This window comes from Polypterus senegalus, chromosome 6 (assembly GCF_016835505.1).
Source record: "Polypterus senegalus isolate Bchr_013 chromosome 6, ASM1683550v1, whole genome shotgun sequence".
NCBI lineage: Eukaryota > Metazoa > Chordata > Cladistia > Polypteriformes > Polypteridae > Polypterus > Polypterus senegalus.
In genome coordinates, this window is record NC_053159.1 from 81,807,756 (window position 1) to 81,829,387 (window position 21,632).

Below are 21,632 nucleotides of genomic sequence, written 5' to 3' on the forward strand. Positions count from 1 at the left end.
GGCCTTCTCCAAATGTTGAGTTTCTACCCTGCTGATTCTTTGCCAGGCCTTTACTGCAGCTGTCTTCTGGTGCTGCTAGTTTTTTGGACTTTCTGCCTTCAATTTTGTATTCTGCAAGTGAAAAGCATGTCCAATTGGGTTGAAATCAGTTGATTGACTTGGTCATTGACGAATATTACACTTCTTGCCTTGAAAAGCACTTGGCTTGCTGTCACGGTTTATTTTGGCTCATTGACCATCTGTACTATGGTGCATTGTCCTGTCAGTTTTGCAGCATTTGTTTGAATGTGAGGAGACGGTATAGCACTGTACACTTCAGAAATCATCCTGCAACTTCTGTCAGTAGTCCTGTCATCAATAAACACCAGTCAGGGACCTGCTCACACCTGGCTATGGAACAGCGTGTCAGTCAATTATTTCAGCCCCTGAAAATGTGGAGGCGTTGTATAAAAATGTCTGTCATTCCTAAACGGCTCAAATGATATTTTTGTTAAACCCTTTGAATTAATGCTGAAAGCCTACACCTCAATCATGTAATTATTTCTTCATTTTAAATGCACTGTGGTGGCGTATAGAGCCACAATTAAGAACACTGTGTTACTTTCCAAATACCTATGGACCCAATTGTAAAGGGGAGTTGGCCTGATCCAGAAGGCTAGAGAGGAAAGCAGAGAATCTTCATGTTTCACCTAACTATTACACATATAGTGCATGATGAAGTGTACAGTAAGTGATTATTTCATCAAAGATGCAGACTAACTGTTAAGTACTCGATTGCTGAAAAGTTTTACTTCATTCTTTTGGTAAATCTTGATCATCGTTTTTAGTTAGGGGAAACACTGACATCGGTTAATATAGGAGCAATGTTTAACCATTTTGTGCCATGGATAACCCAATGCAGTATTATCCAAAAGTAGAGATATATTACATGTTTCTGTGTAATACTGGCATACATTTAGTCAACCTACCTTTCCATACCAGAGGAAGCAGCATGTCTCTGATGCTAGCACAAACACATCATTTGAGTTGAGAGAAGCAGCCCGAGCTAGTACTTCAATTGCCCTTGTGTTAAATTCACTGGTTCCATGGACATGGAAGAGGCGCACAGAAGGCTGTGGTTCCTGAGATCCACTCCGGGAAGTACCACCCTAAGAAAAGAATGTTGGAAAGTTTATTAATTCAAAAAAAATTATCTTTATATGGAAATGGTGAAAATAACAAATGATATAGAAGCACTCAAAGAAAAGGTGCAACTAAAGATGAACCATGATTCATAACTAAACTCAAACCTAGGCACAAGTTACTGCGATTTTAAAATTAAATATAAGTAAACTATTAGGCTTGTATAAATATTAACAAAGTGTACCAAAAAATAGAAGATTTCTAGACAAATCACTTAACACAAAAGAAGGTTGTTCACTATTTTTTTAATTTTGACAATTTGTAGTCCTTTTATGAAGAGGGATAGATAGATAGATAGATAGATAGATAGATAGATAGATAGATAGATAGATAGATAGATAGATAGATAGATAGATAGATAGATAGATAGATAGATATGAAGGAAATTCAAATTAAATTTGGTCATTCTATATGCTCATTACTACTGAATGTGTATTGAAATAAGCTTCATCCTGTCTACTGACTGGTAGTCTTCTCACCAGATAAGCTAAAATTGCATAATGGTTTTCTCCAAAGCTGTAAAGTGACTTTCATTTGACCTCTATTCCTTATTTACGTGACTTAGAACTGCTTAGTCTTTTAATCCCTGTGTTCTCCTCTTGGATATATGTTGTTGTACTGACCCAGTCAACAATCTAGGAACTTTGATTTGTTTGAGTTTAGGTTTTTCGTCTAGCTTTAGGACTACTGTAGAATTACACTTCACATACTTGTACTGTACTTTTGTTCTGTTTTAAATTTCTTGTCTCTCCAGTTGTAAGTGCAATTGTGGTTTGATTTTGCAACTCATCTTAAATAATGACATGCACTAAATTAATTATTACTATTATTATTATTATTGTTAACAATGATAATAATTATAACAACACCATCAGGATTTCAAATGGCTACTTGTGCGTGTTTTACTAAATTAATTTTGATATACAGGTTAATCCCTATTGCAGCATGTTTTGAAATTTACAAGCAAAAGCAAAAAAATGTTATGTAGTGTTTTTAAGAAACATTGGACTATAGATAATACTACAACGTTTGTCTTGCCAAAAAAGACTGTGAGGCTCATGCTTGGTAGCAATCACCTAGATGCAGATGTTGAGATGGAGTTTAGAAACCAAATCTTGGAACAAACTTCAATCTTCTGTAACACCATCCTAAATATGACTACTTTACTCTTTGCAGAGATTGCTGAAATAAAAACTGATCAAGTCAGTACAAAGAAAAGATGACCAGTGTACAGTATCTAACCCTGTAGACCTCCAGCTTCAAACTGCCTTAGTATCTTCCATTAGTTTTTTGCAGAGACTTTGAGATTATGTGGTCTTTCAATATTTACAATCCACCAAGATCAAAAATGTCAGTTTACTCAGCTATACTAATTTACCAAAGGCAAACTTGCAATGATGAAATATCATGATTTCACATCCCCCTGACTTTAATAGCCATAAACCCTAGAAGATCAAAGTGTTCACCCCACATGACCGAAGCTTTAAGACTAAAAAAGTATTGCACAATACTCAGTTTGTTTTGAAGTTTAACTTTAACATCTCATCAAGCCTTCAATTCCACTCAGTTCTGTTCACAGAAACTAGTAGATTTTTGCATGACTGGTGCTATTCTGGCATTATAAATACTACAAGGATTTTTTTATGGTGTACCTTAAGCGCAGACTACTAAAATGCCATTGGTTCTGTCTGTTTAGTGGAGGCAGTTTTATTTTATGTGATTACTTTTTCCCTTGCCATTTTCCTGAGCTTTCAAGTACAGAATAAGGTACCCTGTATACCTTTTAGAGAAACTCAATCTTTTTAGTTCTCTTGGGTTAGGATGTAGGTGCTATGGGTAGGAGGATGGGCTGGTTAACACAATACATTACTTCCTGTTTACTTTTATTTTCTCCTGTACAGGTATAGTCTCCTATCCTCTTCTAATATCTCAAGTTTGCAAAAACATTTTCTCACTAACCTTAACTTGATTGACTGCTCATCTTCTACTAACGTTTTTTCCAAATAATTTTCTTTCTTGCCTTATAGACATACAACCCAGTCTTCTAATATTCATCCACCCATCCATTATCCAACCCGCTATATCCTAACCACAGGGTCATGGGGGTCTGCTGGAGCCAATCCCAGGGCACAAGGCAGGAAACAAACCCCAGGCAGGGCACCAGCCCACCGCAGGGCACACACACACACATAACTAGGGACAATTTTGAATCGCCAATGCACCTAACCTGCATGTCTTTGGACTGTGGGAGGAAACCGGAGTACCCGGAGGAAACCCATGCATGACACGGAGAGAACATGTAAACTCCACGCAGAGAGGACCGGGGAAGCGAACCCAGGTCTCCTAACTGCGAGGCAGCAGCGCTACCCACTGCGCCAGATTTTATTTTGGCTCTAAACTATCAGTAATGTAAATATCTGGTTTTAAAAGTTACTTAAACACGCTGCATGTCTTTCTAGTCTAAAGCCAGGCTTCAACATGTCCGTTCATTAAAACTATCCTGAAAAAATGCAGTTTCGTAATCCTTTATCAATTTGTTTCCTTTACAAATAATATAATTCAGTGGCCAGGCAACCACACTTACAGAATCAATATTTCTGAGAAAGTAGGTAGGTAGTAGGTAAGCTTGGGAAATATGCAGCCTCACGTGGTTGACAAGCCTTATAAAAATTAAGATTTCTATAGTGAAAATGGAAGGTCTGCCTTATTTAAAAAAATAGACAGAATTAAAATTAGACAAAATCTGAACTGGAGTTTACTTTACTGCCAGAATTTTCGGCTACTACCTTGCATTTCATTTGACTAAAATAGCAACGAAAAGGTGAACATATTCAATGCCAACCTTAAGGCATTTTAATGAAATATGCTCTTTAAAGTGATATTGACTCATCTTATCCATTGCAAGGCAGCTTTATTAGATTTTACAGTTTCTAAAGAAAAACTAAGTACAGCACTTTCAGCAATGGAAAAGGTTAACTCTCTGATTGCAATGAGTTTCTATGAGGTGCTGTGGTTATAGTGGTAGTTGTTATTAATTACCTTGTAACACAGTAAAGAACCCATTAGAGGTCTTTCTAACATATTAGCTCAGATATTCTTATTTTGTTAGCTAGAATTCTTAAAATGAAAATAATTACAATCAAATAAAGTTAATCCTGATCCAACTGGTTGTTTGTGTTGAATGTGCACATATTTTTTCATGTGCTACTAATACCCCTTCATCTCTCAAAACTCCACCTGCACATTTCTATTCTATTGTAAAGAAAGAATATGATCACTTAAAATATGAATTGTTATGGAAGGTTATCTTAATGCTAAAAACTAGTTTCCTGAGGAATTTAAATCATGTGATGATTTTTATTGTTGCCTCAAAGAAAATTGCATGCATTTTTGTGAATGAGAAGTAATATCCATCCATCCATCCATCCATCCATCCATCCATTATCCAACCCACTATATCCTAAATACAGGGTCACGGGGTTCTGCTGGAGCCAATCCCAGCCAAGACTGGGCGCAAGGCAGGAAACAAACCCCAGGCAGGGCACCAACCTACCACAGAGAAATAATATATATAATAATAATTATTATATACTGTATAAATATATATATTATTATTTTTTTTTTTTAAAAGCACATCCTGGTTTATGATGTCAGAAGCCGAGTTTAAAGGTGGTTGGTTGATAATCAATGAGCAACAACAGAAACCCGATAATATCAGATTCACATTATATATAAAAATGTTCATAATATTAAATACCCTGTCACTGTTGTAGTAACCCATGAAATGGGAAATGGGATTAAATATAAAAAAGTAGATGATTTTTTTGGGTTATTTAAATTGATGAAAGGATTAAAAAAGGGGGTAGCACATTGGCGCAGGGGTAGCTTCGCTGCCTCACAGTAAGGGGACCAGGGTTTGTGTCGCAGGTCCTGCCTAAGTGCAGTTTGCATGTTCTCCCCAAGTCTGTGTGGGTTTCTTCCAGGTGCTCCGATTTCCAAAGAGATGCAAGTTGGGTGGATTTGTGACATTTAATTGGCCATAGCGTGAGGGTGTGTGTCTGTGTGCTCAGCCTGAGATGGACTGTTGCCTTGTCCAGAGACTGGTCCTGCCTTGCACCTTATGTTTGCTGGAATAGGTTCCAGACCCCCCACAACAATTGAGCAGTCTTAGAAAATTGTATGGCATGGAATCAAAATTAAGAGAAATCAAAACAGCAAGACAAAACAGTAAAACCAGCAGCTTCTAAGGGTGTAATAAATCCCAAAACTGAGTCTCTAAGTCAAGATAGCTTGCTTACTTGTCTATCACAAAATGACACAAAACATTCCCACACACTGCATCTCTGCCAAGCCCTGGACTTCTTTCCAGGTTCAGCTACCCTATACCTTTTAGTTATTAGTTACTATAAGATGACCAGGGCTCTAGGATAGTCTTTTCATTGCCTCACCACCTAAAGGAGCAATTAGGTCCTTGTTCTTCCTGCATGGGACCATGTGTTCCCCTCTGTCTGCCTGGTAATCTTTTAAATTTCTCCCAGCTCCTCTTGACCTTTTACTTAGAATAAGCTGTGCATTCCTGGCAAATGCTGGGTTGCTTGCCATCAAGTGTCCTTGAGAAATATTTCATATTTCCACAAAGGCCACTCTTCACTCTCCACCTCTCTGGTGCTACAACATTAGGCCTTGTAGGAGCTCAGTAAATACATAGGGCAGTGCCTTTCCTCCTGCACTAGTATAGTGAAGTGGGTCAGCCCTGCCAGTATAAGATTCCCTTTGCTTTTGAGGGCCTTGCTTGGCCCTGTCCTTGGACAATGATAACGTTTCCTGTCAACAATGTCTTGATCCTACATGTAGAGTGACTCCTACCAGTACACTCCTCCTCCCACACCTTTGTTTACTGGATCATCTGAGTTTCTGCACAAAGGCTTTTGGAGTTTAAACAAGATGAGACATTTTATGACAGTTTCTGACTATACTTGGTGTAGCTGTGCTTTCCCAAAATTACCAAAGTTCAGCAGCTTCAACTCAAAAATGGGATTCAACAAAAGCCTGACGTGCAGAAATGATTCCACAGACAAAATATCTTCATTTTTTAAAAGTTTAGTTAAGTATCAAAGTAAAACAGTTTAATACAATTATAATAGCAAAAAAAAAAAGAAAAAATTAATGTTAAGAAAAGTTCAGTTCTAAGTTTAATCTTGTTATATCTCGAATCATTACTATTTACTTAACATTTCTGAACCATTTCAAAACGGTCAGAAAACTGTATGCTTATCCCATTTCTAAGCTTAAAATGTCCCTCTTTACTGGGACCTGTTCTAAACAAACTGAGCTTATTATCGCACTGTTACTCAGTTATAGTAAGAAGGTTCTATCTCTTGCTAACTTATAGGGGGAAAAGACTATACCATAAGTTATGACTATGAAAGAAATTTATATTTTATTCAAATTAAGCAAACATTAATATGAGTTTAACTCATAAGATTGGCTCTTATACTTACTGATTAAATTCTATTGTTATATTGTAATTAACATACTTTCAGTCCATATGGAACCTTAGGTTTGTGTCCACCTCAGTGTCCAGAGATCATGCCTATTGAGCTACCAAAATGGTGCCTTTTGCTGTCAATAGTGCACATTCGTTATTATTTGTTTTTGAGGACCGAAGGGGTGCGTTCATCTCGGTGTATGGAGTGCACACCCCTTCGGATGTCAAAACGACATCCCTTGGTGTCCATAAAGTGGTGGGATTGGGGAATTTCCAGAGCTTGTTTTGCTTGAGTTGCATAAATGGCACTTTTCGGTTTCTGTATATACTATAGTTTAAAATTGTTTGACCTACTTTAAAAACATATCAAACTATAAAAATCAAGTTGATAAAGTCAACATTACTCATTTTAAATTTTAACATTTTCAATACATTTTCCCTTTGCAAAACTGTGCATTTATTTGGATATTTATCCTATAATTTATGAAATTAAAAGCACTTTTTGGTACTCTCTTTTTTTTTTCCATTTTTCTCTTGTACTGTGGTTCCCTATTATAGAACTTAAGATGCTTGATTTAAAGCAATCATGTATAAACAGGGAGAAATTTATCAACTTGAAATTGCTTATAAAATAAATACTAAGTAAGCAATGAAGTATTAAATTTTGTGTTTCATATAGGTGTGTAAGAGCGATTAATAGGTTGTTAAATTCATAGGGCCAATATTGTCATATGTACAGACTAGAGTAAAATTGTTACTTGCATGTGCTAATAGGCAAAGTCTGTGTTGTTATATGGAAAACAGTTTTGCCAATTTAATTGAAATGACCATTCAAATATGTATTCAGATAAATGACATTTGTTTGACACATCCGACCAGAAGACCTGCATTACCTGCTCCTTGTCTGTAATTTGAAGGGGTGCCTTTGGCTACCAGCTGGCCTAAAAAGGCAAAGGTGTCCTTCCAAAAGCCCTACATTTACCATTTCTGAAAACAATTGTTTTTAAAGACAGGATATTCAGAGCTACAAGCAAAAGGTGTCACATGGAAAAGGTTATATTATACCTCAGTGGAGTTTAAAATTGTCACTTCTGTCTGTAAGTTCGGTCTAGATTAACATTAGTGTGAGCAAAAAAATAAATTGAAAAAGGGTTTTCTTGTAGTGGAACCCCTTTAAAATGTAAATGACCTTCCAGACTCAGTTCATTCTATGTAAATTACCAATAAGAGTTTATCCCCTGAATGATACGCAACTTGTTAATGGGTTTTTTAACCAGGAAGTGGTGGCACAGTAGTTAAGGCTACTGCCTCACATCTTCAGGAGAGCTCTGAATACTGGACATTGTCAGTGTGTGGGTAATCTTTGAATACTCCAGGCTTCCCTCCCATGTCAATGTCAACTTTATTTATATAGCACATTTAAAACAACATATGAATGCTGTGGCCAAAGTGCTTTACAATAATAGAATTAAAGAAAAACATACAATTAACATAAATAGAAATAAAATAAAATAGCATAAATAAAATAAATAATAAATAGAAGTGATGTTACATAATCACAATGAGGAAACCATCAGTGTTACTGAAGGTCACGGAAAGCAAGTGAATAGAAATGAGTCTTTAATCTTGTTTTGAACAGTTCAATTGTAGATGACTCCTTTATATGATGAGGTAAAGAGTTCCACAGGCGAGGAGCAGCAGCTGCAAAAGCCCTGTCCCCCTTAGTTTTACACTTGGTATGAGGGACAACAAGAGACAACTGACCAGAAGATCTAAGAACTTTGGATGGCTGGTGTAAAACACACAATTCAGATAAATAGGCAGGAGCAAGCCCATGTAAAGAAAAAAACTAGCAACAAGATTTTAAAATCAATTCGAAAACTGACAGGCAGCCAGTGTAAAGAAGATAATATTGGAGAAACAGAGTCATATTTTCTTGCCCCAACCTTAAAGCGAGCGGCAGCATTCTGGAGCAACTGTAAATATCAGGGATTTTCTTATCCCAGAATACAGCAAGTTGCAGTAATCAAGGTGAGAAAAGATTAAAGCATGAGTAGCTTTCTCAAGATCCCTATAAGATAAAAAGGCTTGCTCTTACCTAATAGACGAAGCTGGAAAAAGCAACTCTTGACTATAGAATTAACTTGTTTCTCAAAAGAGAGGTTACTGTCAAAGATAACATGTCCAAAGACTTGTGAATTACATCAATTGGCCTGGCTAGAGAGATATGTGGTATGTACATGGATTTATCTTGTAGTGGGCTGGTAAACCTTTAATAGTTGCACATTCTGCACAATATTTCCAGGATTACCAGGATAGGCTTTTGACCTTCGCTTAAAAGTTGGATTAAACAGCTTTAAGAAAATGGGAGGAAGATTTGAACTTGAATCATTAATGTCATCATTAGGTTTATGCTACTTATTTATTATAATATTGTACTTATATTGGGGGTTATTGAGGTTGGGGATTCTGTTCCTTTTATTATTTGTTTGAATTTCACAATGATTCAGTTGTTGTATTTTGTTTTGTGATATCTTGGACTCCATTTTAGGTCCTCAATCACCACTATCTTGTTATTCTTTTGTTGTTCCATTTTCATGCTTTTTTAGGGTTGTATCCTTTGAGGTTGGGACCTGTGCTTAATCAACATGATGGGATAAAAGAAGAGGAAGTAATTTTCTTTTCTGTTCTGTGAATATCATAACTCTCAAAAAAAAAACCTTGTGCAAAACTCTACTCGCGTTTACCTCGAATCTTGTCTCTTGTTTTTTCTTTGATTTCCTTTTTTCTCGATTCATTTTTTGTGTTATGTCGCGCATCTTCTCATTGTTGTCAGAAAAGTTTATTTGCCAGTGCACTGATAGAACAATTGACAGTAACTAAAACTGGATTAAACAGCTTCAGAAAATTAATGGGAATGGCTTTACTATAAATCTATGAATAATTTACTAAATATCACTATTGGTGAACCTCTTAGGTTCTTGCATATACCAGGCTTCAGTTTTATGGTAAGAACAATAGTATGTCTGAGATTATAATGAAAATACTCGCACATTTTAACAAATTTACTAGCTACCCCTTAACAAATTAACATTCTATCCACTCATCTGCACCAGTTTATTGGTAAAAACTGCTCATTCTAATTCATTGTGAGTGTTCAGACATACCAGCTGAAATTTGCACTACTGGTCTTTGCCAGGAATGTGTAGCTGATTAATTTTTGTGTTTGTTTTTGTCCCATTGTATGTTAATCTTTTATTCCTTTTTGCCTTTCATTGTTATTTTTCTAACATTAATGTCAATTTAGAGTGTTATCATTTTGCTCTGATATTATTAAAAAATATTAATGAAACTAATGAAAGTTATTATAAAGTGGTGTTGTTTCTTCTACTGATATCTCCTTGAGACAGCTAGAGTCCTGTCTCCACTCCTTACCCTTGGTAAATCATATGAATCTTGACTTACTATATAACCTCCTGCACAACAGCCAAAACTACTGGCACAAACTATTATGCAATGTTCAGATATGCTGTAAGACCATACTAATTGACCTGCAATTCAAATCCAGATTAGATCTTATCCCCAGGGAGCATTATAACATTCACTTTGGCCATAATCCCTTTGCTCACCTTTGCTCTCTCTGCATCTTTTCTGTTTTGGTAATGCCCTTAGGTGTTCTCTGTTTGTTTGCTACATCACTTTCTTCCCCCTTGCCCTTACACTTACCATCACTTTGCTCCTGTACTTGTTTTTTCTTAGCCGATGACCTTTAAGTTATTTTAAGTTTCCAAATTGTCTTCTTTATTTGCTATCAAAGCTTAGCTTAGTTCAAGATGCTAACCATCAAGATTGGTGAGCTCAGGGGCTAGGTGCCGATTTTTTAACAATTTAAACCACTTTAAGCACTGAACTGACAAAATCAATAATTCACCCACGAAATCCATTGATTTCTAGATAAATGATGCAAATTCGTTAATATGTTTTTGCAGCAGGTCACTATCTTGTTACAGAAATCATGTGTTGATATTTCCTTTCTTGACTTTTCTTTCAACTCAAATTTCTTTTCATTTTCCTCAGCCACTCATCAGAGGCTCTGGAATATTGGGAGCTGTAGGTGGGAGTACGTAGATTCAGTGGTTTGGCTCAGGTAGTTAATGATAGGGGACTGATGTCTATGTAGTTGAGTGTAAGGAGGTGCCGGGGTCTTACTATGAAGCCATAGTTATTTTATCTTATGCTTTTGTTGTTCTTGAATATACAGGGTGAGTCAAAATTATGTTAACATTTGAATGGCGGAAATACTTTATTTACAAAACATATTTCATATGTGGAGGATTATTTAAGAGGAATGTCTCAACCTGTTTGCCATCATGTTCAACACTTGTACCACATGTGGCACATACATTGTCTACAAACATTGTAAATAAGAATTGTGGTGGTGTGAAATTTTGCATACAAGTTGATAAATATTTTGTATGTCTTTATTTGTAACTTAGGCAAAGCAATGTAATTAGTTTTACATTAGTGAGAAGCATTTGTGTTTACCCCATAGGACTAAGTCAGGATAGTGAATTTTAGGACAGGGTTAGGGGAAGTGCCTCAAACAAGTTTGTGAAGTGATTCTCTTTTGGACTCTCTCAGTCAACCCCCACAGGAAAGCCAGAGTGCCTAACTGGCAAGTTTCCCCTTAACACATGGTTTTGGGGGCAGGTGTGAAGGCATTCTATGCTGCATTAGTCTGAAGTATGGCTGCTTGGAATTGGCTTGTATCAGAAACCTTTAAGTACCATGACGCCCTGCTGGCTGTAGGTGTTGGACAGAAAATCTATACATTTGCTTGCTTTACACTCCTCTCTCTCTCTCTCTTACCAACAGATAAAGGAGCATCTCACAACATGAACTGAAAAGGACAAAACAATGTAGAGCAAAGCTCGGAAGACATGTTGAGATGGCATGCAGCCTGTTCTGATGAAAGCTGACCAAAAATTATGTCTTAACTAGAGACATTTTAAGTAACTAACAAGTCTGTGTGCTGCCTGAAACAACACATCAGCATTTGTCAGGTTGTATGGTTGCCAATATTCAAATTAACTTTGCATATTGTTATTATTTATGAATATTATCAATAATACATTATTTAAATTGTAACTTAACTCCTGCTTGTCTTTTACTTCACCTAATTGCCTGAGGTTATAAATGTAGACGGGAAGGTGGGGAGAAGTTATATACTACTAGGCTCACCCGCCTTTTAAGGCGACCACTTCTTAAGGCAATTCAATATGTAGATCAATTTAATATTTTATACAAACTCATTAATTTGGTTATATTGCATTTGAGCGGTATTACTTTAATACTCGTAGTTTCTGTTATTTTTGTGATGAAATTTAAACTTTTTTTCTATACTGAGGTCGCCCTTTTGAACCCCCCTGATATTTACTACGCGGTGAGGCATTTGTACTTCATCAACATTAATTATTTCCAGAGACATAATTTTGTCTATTTTTCCAGCGCATCGCACACAAAAGCAAGGGAACGATGGGAGCACCAGAACTCTGCTCACATCATGTCGCCTGTATCGCAAGCTGCAAGTAGTAAGTCTGTGATAAGCGGAATACCGCTACGCTTTCCACTCACGGGACGGAAGGACAATCCCGACCGCTTTTATATAGTAAGAAAGAAGAAGAAGATGATATCGCACAGTCTGGAGTAGAAAATCATCTTTTACCTGGAAAAACGAAACTACAAATCCCATCGTGCATTGCAAAATGGACGGGTGTGTGTGAAACTCTGCGCCTGCGTAGCACTCACGGGACGGAAGGACAATCCCGACCGCTTTTATATAGAAGGATAACACCTTATAAACAGTGGTAAGTCTGTGAGATTTGAGGCATTCTGACAAAGGCTACATATTAATAATACAAAAGGGGAAATTAGAGTAATATATTACTCTACCAAGACAAAACAAGTATACACATAGCAGTACCATTAGTGTTAACATAATTTTGACTCACCCTGTATTTTTTAGTAATAAAATTAATAAATCACAAAAATGAATGAACATAAATATTACCATTTAATACATAAATGACTGGAGAAAAACAAAAGGCAAAAAATAAATACAATTTAATAGAAACTAAATAATATTGAAACTGCAGTTTTCTTTGCCTTGGACTAGTATTAACAGTTGTTTTACAAAACTAAAAACAATAGCACTTACCTCATAAACTACCATTTTCCCCTTAAAGATGGCCATGAAGTGAGGAGGTTCCTTGCCCATTGACACTCTGATCTGTACAGGTTGCCCATCATACTTCTGATCAAGAATCACAGCTTGATATGCAGAAGCTGTGATTTCGTCCTTACTGGCATGACGACCCTGAAAGGTTTATAAAATATTTATTCCCTCATTTTGCCTTTGATTTTAATGAATTTATTTCCAAATTAATCTACTTATTATAATTATGATTATCGCAGCTCAGATTTTTTAGATAGATAGATACTTTATTAATCGCACTCACAATGCAAAATAAACCAAATGCCTCTTAAATGGTGAAGCCAATCTAAAGTAAGTGTGAGTTGTGTTAAAGGAACGCTTCACCCACAAATGGTACTTTTGTTATGCTACTTACCCCTTAGGCTTCTGTAGTGATGGTCTAGAAAAAATGTAAAAGTCATGTTTTTGTAGAGAAAGGAGATAGCAAAGTTTCTGAATGTGAGCCTGCAGTGGCCCACCAAAACAATATAAAAATGTCCATGGAAAAAAATTCAGATTGGTTTTGTCAAATAATTCACATGTCAAGTCATCCAATCATATGCTTGCAACATGCAAAATGCATGTATGTTTCAGTTTACAAATCTGTCTAAGTGGTTTTGTGTTCTTTTTGTTTAAAGCAGTTGCATCATTGAATTTTTCCATAAAAGTCAATAAAATTGAGATATATTAAAGCAAATCTTACTTACACTACACTCGTTGCAGTCTACTCACCTGCCAGATGTAAAGTAGATAATTTAATTTATTGTTGACCAAGTAATTGTACAGAATGAGATAACAGTCTCCACCATAAAAATGGCCAATCCACTTCTTATCAACTGGGACTAGCTCTAGATTTTCTATTCTCCATACCTATTATGAAGTCAAAAAGCAGTAACAAAGATTTTCTTAAGATCCATAATCAATCTTAAAAAGGCTTACTGTTACAGAGTGATTTGCATTGCTATTAGCATTACAGTAAAAATGTACAATCCAGAGAGAAAAGATAGAGCAGGAAAAGACAGGATAAGGCAACAGGAAACAATTAGGTGTGGCAGATTAAATATAAATTCTGTTCAGTTTCTGAATGTAAAAAGTCTGAATTAGCATAAGCCCCTCTAATTCTGGGTGCTCATAAGAAATGTAATGATTCACTTAATAAGGTACATGTACATAATAAACAAGAATGATTGCATCAACTATTTGAAATATTTAAATGTTTGCTTCAGTTTAAATTACATTTCTCATTTTCATCCTCTGATAGATATTTATATAGGTAGAGATCCCCAGTAGAGGATCAAAAATCTAAAATAACCTCATATTCATAATCATTGACCTTGAAATAGTCTAAAACAATACTCAACATTATTACTGTTTGTTTGAAGTTTGTCATTGTTAACCTTCTGTGTGTGGCTCTTAGAGGTTCTAGGACCACCAGTAATGTCAAAAATATTACATTCCTGATCAGCAACCTCAAAATAGCATAAAGTGACACTCTTACTTTCTATAGTACAGATACCACTGTTCTTGCAACCTTGTGAAAAACGGAATAACTTTGACTTCTTTCTTCCCATTGACATTGACAACTTCAACTTCTTTTGATAATTTTTCCTATAAACACCCATTAATTTACTCTTTATTATAAAGGTGAGGATGAGGAATTTTTGGGTCCAGAGAGCCAGTGGTGGCTCTGAGGCTAAGGATCTGTGCTGGTATCCAGAAGGTTGCCGGTTCGAATTCCCTTCACTGCCAAAAGAGATCCTACTCTGCTGGGCCCTTGAGCAAGACCCTTAACCTGTAATTGCTCCAGGGGTGCTGCACAATGGCTGACCCCAAGGGGTATGTGAAAACTAACAAATTCCTAATAAAAGAAATTGTATAAGGTGAAATAAAGAAGGGGAAAAAAAACCTCTAAAAAGCTCAACATCTTACATAGTTAGACATTACGACGAGTTGAATGGTCTGTCATATGTGGGGCTTTTCTTGTACCAGTGAGTCAGGACAAAAAAATGAAGTGATTTCAAAGCATTCATAAGTAATGCTTGGGAATGCAATACATAAAACTTGAGCCTTTCTTATGGATTTGAATGATAGAAATCGAGTCATTTTAATGATAGACAAGAGTAGAAAGTTGATTTCAAGGGTGATAAACTGAGGTTATGCAAGAGTATGAATTATTGCATCCGAAGGTTTGCAAGGTTTAACAACATAGACTTTAATTTAAAAGTGTTCAAAGTCAGATATGGGTGTATGTTAAAGAGGTTTGTGAACATTATCCTGAAATGGAATGGTGGCCAAGGTATTCAGGCATATTGGGATTTCTGTAGCAGCATTTTCACAAAGTTTATTTTTGCAAGAAAATAACTACATTGATCAATTTGGGAAATAATTAAAGTTTGCATAAAATTTGTACATGTAAGATTAAGATGTATGGTCACACTTTACAGATGTTTATCATCTTACATAGTAGAGTAAAGGTATATACTGTATATGATAGTCAAAGTTGCATCCTCAGTGACCTCTGCATTTTAATTTAAATATCACATGCCAGTAACGTCATAATGCACGAAAAAGTGTAGTGAATACATTTAACTTATTGTTTTTATACTCTTTCTCTGTGCATTTAGCTTTCATTTGCTCAGAGGTTGATGTGCTGGCTGCTTCCTGAGCAGCTCTTGTTTTCTCCACCCTAGTGGCCCGCTTCTTCTCTTCTTCTGTTTGCATTTTTTTGCATTAAAACTGATTAAGTCAGTTTTTGTGTTGCAATTACTTAGTATGTTTTTCTAAATTTTTCACTTAAGTTGGCACTTAAGTATTCAATCTGCCTCAACAAATGATTTAAGATATGAAAAGGTAGAGGAAGTGACAGTGAAGGTTGTAGGGAATGAGAATGGTGCCCATACATATGCGCTGCATGGCCACCCTGCTGGTCAAGAGTTGATTCTACAATAAAATAAAAATAAAAAGAGTAATAAAAATCATCTCCCCAAAAGCGAATAGTAGACGTCACATAGTATATGTGTACCCCATTTCAGGTCAATAGGTTGTCAGGGATGCCAGGGGCAACGACCCGGCCGGGACGCCGTGAGGGACCGGATGTGGGTCTGCGCCCACCCTGGATCATGTGGAGGCCACCTCCCTGGTTGCTTTGGGGGCCACGGGTTAAGGGCATGGAAGCCCCACCCTGCAGGGGCCCGTGGTCACTGCCAGGAGGCGCCCCAATGCCTTGGGGACCTGTTCTCTCAGCACTTCGGCCACACCAGGAAGTGCTGGGGGGAAGATTAGGAAGGACACCCGGAGAGCTGCCGGGAGAACAGCCGGCACTTCCGCCATGCTGGGGCGTGGCCAATGAGGGAATGCTGGGAGCCACCTGGAGCTCATCCGGGAGAGAATAAAAAGGGCCGTCTCCCTTCATTCGAGGCTAGAGTCGGATGGAAGAAGGACAAGGCATGAGAGAGGTGTGGAGGCGGCCTGAGAAGAAGGCATTGTGAGGCCAGGACTGTGTGTTCGGGTTTGTGCACATTTAACTGGGTCTGAGTGACCAATATATTATTGTAAATACTGTAAATAAACACATGTGGTGGTTGAAGAACAACATGTCCGCCTGTCTGTGTCCGGGTCAAGTCCACAAGGTCAAACAGTTTGCGAGCTACAGGTGATTTAAAATGCTGGACAGACAAACGGACAGCCACGGTAGCGTATTATATAAGAAGACTATGTGCTAAAGTGAAAGAGGATAATTTGTCATTGACTTTCTACCTTCAGTTTTTTTAGCAAATGTGTAACACATACGTTTTGGTTAGAAGATTTAATTTTTTTCTTTGTTTCAACTATTTGGAAAACATAATAGACATTTTTCCATAAGCCTATACACAGTTGGTACAATTTTCATTTTACATAATTCAGCTTTCCTAAGTTACTCACAACTTCAGACAGCTTTGCTCTGTTTGTGTCCAAACCCACAATTAAAATATATACACCTTACAAAATTTCATTATTACATCAAAAGTGACATCTATGTTGAAATAAGGTCCCATAGAACTTTTACCTCGACTTCACCTGTTCCATCATCAACCATCTTTTGTTGTGCGGCTATATCTGGCCTAGCGTGCATAGATACAGCATCAAACTTAACCTGTTCGACTTTAGCTGTGGAAAAAAAAAATGAAAAGACATGATAGTTGTGCCTTATGTTCAATGCGGACTGTATTCACTCCTTTGCTTTGCTAGTATAATGGAAAGAGAAGCATTACTTTATCTTTCTCTCTTTGGCTCATAACCTAGAAAGGAAATGTTTTGTATCCAGTTCATCCTAAAAAAGGTCATGGAAAAAAATAAACTGCCCTGACAATAATGGCAAGAGACATACCTCACACAGGGCAACAATTAAACAGATGGCACTCACAAGTACAGCCTTACTTTTTCACATCAGGCCAGCATCAGGTTATAAATCAGTCTTTTCCTGGTCAGACTGGTAATCAGTCTTATTCTGGTCAGACTGGTAATCAGTCTTATACTGGTCTCATCTTCAGCATCATTTGGAGTCATTGCCTATAACAAGGCAGTGTCACAACCCAATTTGGAACAGAAACCTGATTTGGACAATGCATGTGCAGCACTTCCATTATCATTTTACAATATTTTTTCAACATGTTTTTATGACTTTGACAAAAATAAAATGCTGATGTTTTTATTTCTGGTTATTGGTTGAGAGTAGGTGAATTGTTGGCTGTGTTTTGAAAAAATTAAATCTTTTGAATTCTACTGTGTCTTTCAGGTGAAACACCAACCTACATCATACACATACATCTTATTTGAACGTTGATACAATAATGGTTGTTTTTGATATTTTTCCTGCTAATAAAACACTCCATCAGATACAGATAATGCTTTCTCCTTTAGATTGCACTTGAAGGGTAAAAATTAATTTATTTGATTTTTGTATGTCATTGATTGTAATTGATGCTCCTTTAATGATTTGGCCATGGTGTCGAATATTTTAAGAATATATTTTCAGTAGAGTGGGAAAGTACTAAGTAACAATATTATTATTAAATTATTTGGAATGTTGATTATTATTGTAAACATTTTTTAAACTATAATTTTATTAAATTTTAAGCAGGTGTGGCAGAAAAGTAATGAGACTGTCAACACTGCAAGCGATCTGGCAACGCGTCGCTGTTGTCCTTGATAGAGCGCGTGTATCAGTACCCTCCCATAGCTCAGTGCGAGTTTCAACTCCTTCCGTTAACTACGTGATTTTTGTGAGGGCTATTAGCGAAGTAGTGTTTTTGGTTGTGCGTCACACAAAATGGAACAGCGGAAATTGGAGCAACGTTGTGCCATTAAATTTTGTGTTAAGCTTGGAAAATCGGCAAGTGTGACGTTTGAAAAGTTAAAACAGGCCTATGGGGAACATTCTTTATCCCAAGCTCAAGTTTTTCAGGGAGGCCTTCAACTTCGAAAACCAATGAAAACATTGAACGTGTGAACACTCTTGTGAGATCAGACCGTCGTTTAACATTAAGAATGTTGAGTGAACAATTAAATTTGAAAAGATTTACCGTTTATCAAATTTTGACTGAACATTTGCACATGCGAAAGGTCTGTGCCAAAATGGTGCCGAAAAACCTCACAATTGAGCAGAAGGACATTTGAAAAAACACATTCCTGTGGTTCCCCAGCCCCCTTATTCACCTGACCTCAGTCCGTGTGACTTTTTTCCTTTTTCCTAAACTGAAAAATGTCCTCAAAGGATGTCATTTCAAGACTTTAGAAAACATCCAAAAGAGTGTAACGGACATGCTGAAGACCATACTGGTTGAAGACTTCCAGCGCTGCTACCAACAGTGGGAACAACGTCTCCATCGGTGTGTAGCTGCCCAAGGGAACTACTTTAAAGGGGATAACATTGATGTTTGAAAAAAATAAAAACTTCTCATTACTTTTCTGCCACACCTCGTACATTATTCAAATGAGTCATATGTAACTATATCTGTTTTTTTACAGTAACCACTATTTACTTCTCTGTTGTTTACCAAAACATCTAGAACTAAATAAATATTTTTTGCTATTTAAAAGCAAACATATCACTATAAAGACACAACCTGAACAGACAATGTGCAAATGAAAAGATGCAGAGTGCCAGTTTTGTTATTACATTCTCACCATTTGTCAATATTTTTGAATGGCAGATTTTGAAATCTGAAAACCTTGTGCACTGCAGTGGGCTGGCTCCCTGCCCGGGGTTTGTTTCCTGCCTTGTGCCCAGTGTTGGCTGGGATTGGCAGACCCCGTGACCCTGTAGTAGGGATATAGCGGGTTGGATAACGGATGGATGAAAACTTTATATAGTGTGATCTGTTTGAGATACCTCAATGAACATTGAACTGTCTTGACAAATATCTTTGAAGAATAAATGTGCCAAATTTACCAAAATCAGAGAGCTGAATTTTTTCAAACAGACAGACAGACATCGCTGTGGCTGTAGGTGCTTCTCACATTGTATCTAAATGCACCTAACAGCAACTTTCTTTCTAAGAAAGAATTGCACCTTCCAATTCCCAGAGGTTCCAAAACCCCTAAAGAAACTGTTTTAAACCCCAGAAAATAATGTATGTGGCTTGTAAATAATTTTTTCACCCAGTGAAGAGCACTGTACAAATTAAATTGAATTGAAATTGAATATACCATCCCATCTAAACCCTAAATGGATCTTGTTTAAGAAAGTTATTTAGTTGAAAAAAATATAGTTATTTTAGCCATTCATTAATTGTGGTTATATGTTTGCATATTAAGCAGGTTCTTATAACTTAGTCCCGACTCTCAGAATTGTATTAACATAAAAGAATTTCACAACAAAACATACCAAAGAATATATGCAATTGAGCCTACCAGTCCAGCACGATTTTGCACTTCTTCTGCATTCTTTATGCATTGGAATTAGTTGTTTTTATGAATATATTTATTTAATAATTTTGAGAATGATTCACTGATAGGACAGCACAGTGGCGCAGTGGTAGCACTGCTGCCTTGCAGTTAGGAGACCCGGGTTCGTATCCTGGGTCCTCCCTGCATGGAGTTTGCATGTTCTCCCTGTGTCTGTGTGGGTTTGCTCCCACAGTCCAAAGACATGCAGGTTAGGTGCATTGGCGATCTTGGTGTGTGGGTGTGCCCTGCAGTGGGCTGGTGCCCTGCCCGAGGTTTGTTCCTGCCCTGTGCTGGCTTTGATTGGCTCAAGCAGACCTCCGTGACCCTGCGTTAGGTTATAAGCGGGTTGGATAATGGATGGATGGATTCACTGATAATAATTTTCATTATGGAAACAGTTTTGCGCTACCATTCTTATTATTGCCCGGTATATGACTTGCTCAAGGCGACAGCAGTTTTGAGGGAAAATGAAATTTAGGTGAGGGCATGGAGAAGACAGAATTCACACATGGATAAATTTGAAAAACCATACTCTAAAAATTTTTAGAGGCCAAAAAACAACTGAAAAAAAATTATATGCTAGATCATTATACCATGTACAAGCAAATATGCACTGCTGAAGTCAAGGGAAGCATTTTTTTCTTTTTTCAAACAATGGTGGCAGTATGATAGATAGATAGATAGATAGATAGATAGATAGATAGATAGATAGATAGATAGATAGATAGATAGATAGATAGATAGATAGATAGATACTTTATTAATCCCAAGGGGAAATTCACACAATCCAGCAGCAGCATACTGATACAAAAAAATAATATTAAATTAAAGAGTAATAAAAACGCAGGTAAAAACAGACAATAACTTTGAATAATGTTAACGTTTACCCCCCCGGGTAGAATTGAAGAGTCACATAATGTGGGGGAGGAACGATCTCCTCAGTCTCTTAGTGGAGCAGGACAGTGACAGCAGTCTGTCGCTGAAGCTGCTCCTCTGTATGGAGATGATACTGTTCAGTGGATGCAGTGGATTCTCCATGATTGACAGGAGCCTGCTCAGCGCCCGTCGCTCTGCCATGGATGTCAAACTGTCCAGCTTCATGCCTACAATAGAGCCTGCCTTCCTCACCAGTTTGTCCAGGTGTGAGGTGTCCTTCTCCTTTATCTATTACTTTGTCTGAGCTTTGATAATGGATAATGAAGTAAAAATTTGTTAATTAACAAGAAATGTAAGTATTTAAAGTTTAGTGTTTCCATTCATAATTATTCCGGTTACTTCCTCAAGCTCGTACAATGATCAGTGATATTCCTTCACATACCCAAAACAGGATACATTCAGAGACTGTGTGTTCTTTTTGTGTATTTGATAGCTTTATTGGTATCCCTAAATAGACCCTGTATGAGTGTGTACTTGAATGTGCCCTTTGATGAGCTGGTACTCAGTCTACGACTGAATCATGCCAGATACTTCTAGAATAGGCCAAACCAAAGCCCTGTATTGGTCTAAGTTTGTACAAAAATAGAGAGAATTAATTAAAATTCTGATTACGAAAGTAAACTAATGATACATCTACTAGACTGTCCAGTGTTTAAGCATTTCCATAATTCAGAGTTAGCAGAAAACAGTATGACTACAATAGAATGTAAATGTGGTAAGCGCTGGGACTTTTTGGTGTTTTATTTTAACTGTAATGTACCTCAGGCACTTTTATTACCAGAGGGTGTGAACATGCTGGAATAAAATGATATCATTTCTGAAATGTGTTAATGAGGGTACCTCATA

The 21,632-nt window shown here is 36.9% G+C and overlaps 1 protein-coding gene across 1 annotated transcript in view; it reads right to left on the reverse strand.

The window, feature by feature from the left end:
- The window catches only part of vil1 (villin 1), a 121,766-nt gene that overhangs the window by 27,566 nt on the left and 72,568 nt on the right, over positions 1-21,632 (reverse strand). The window contains exons 11-14 of the mRNA XM_039756426.1: positions 16,969-17,069; positions 13,656-13,793; positions 12,888-13,046; positions 969-1,148 (exon numbers count right to left, since the gene is read on the reverse strand). Coding sequence (XP_039612360.1) covers positions 969-1,148; positions 12,888-13,046; positions 13,656-13,793; positions 16,969-17,069 — 578 coding nt within the window. The remainder of the gene's footprint in view (positions 1-968; positions 1,149-12,887; positions 13,047-13,655; positions 13,794-16,968; positions 17,070-21,632) is intronic.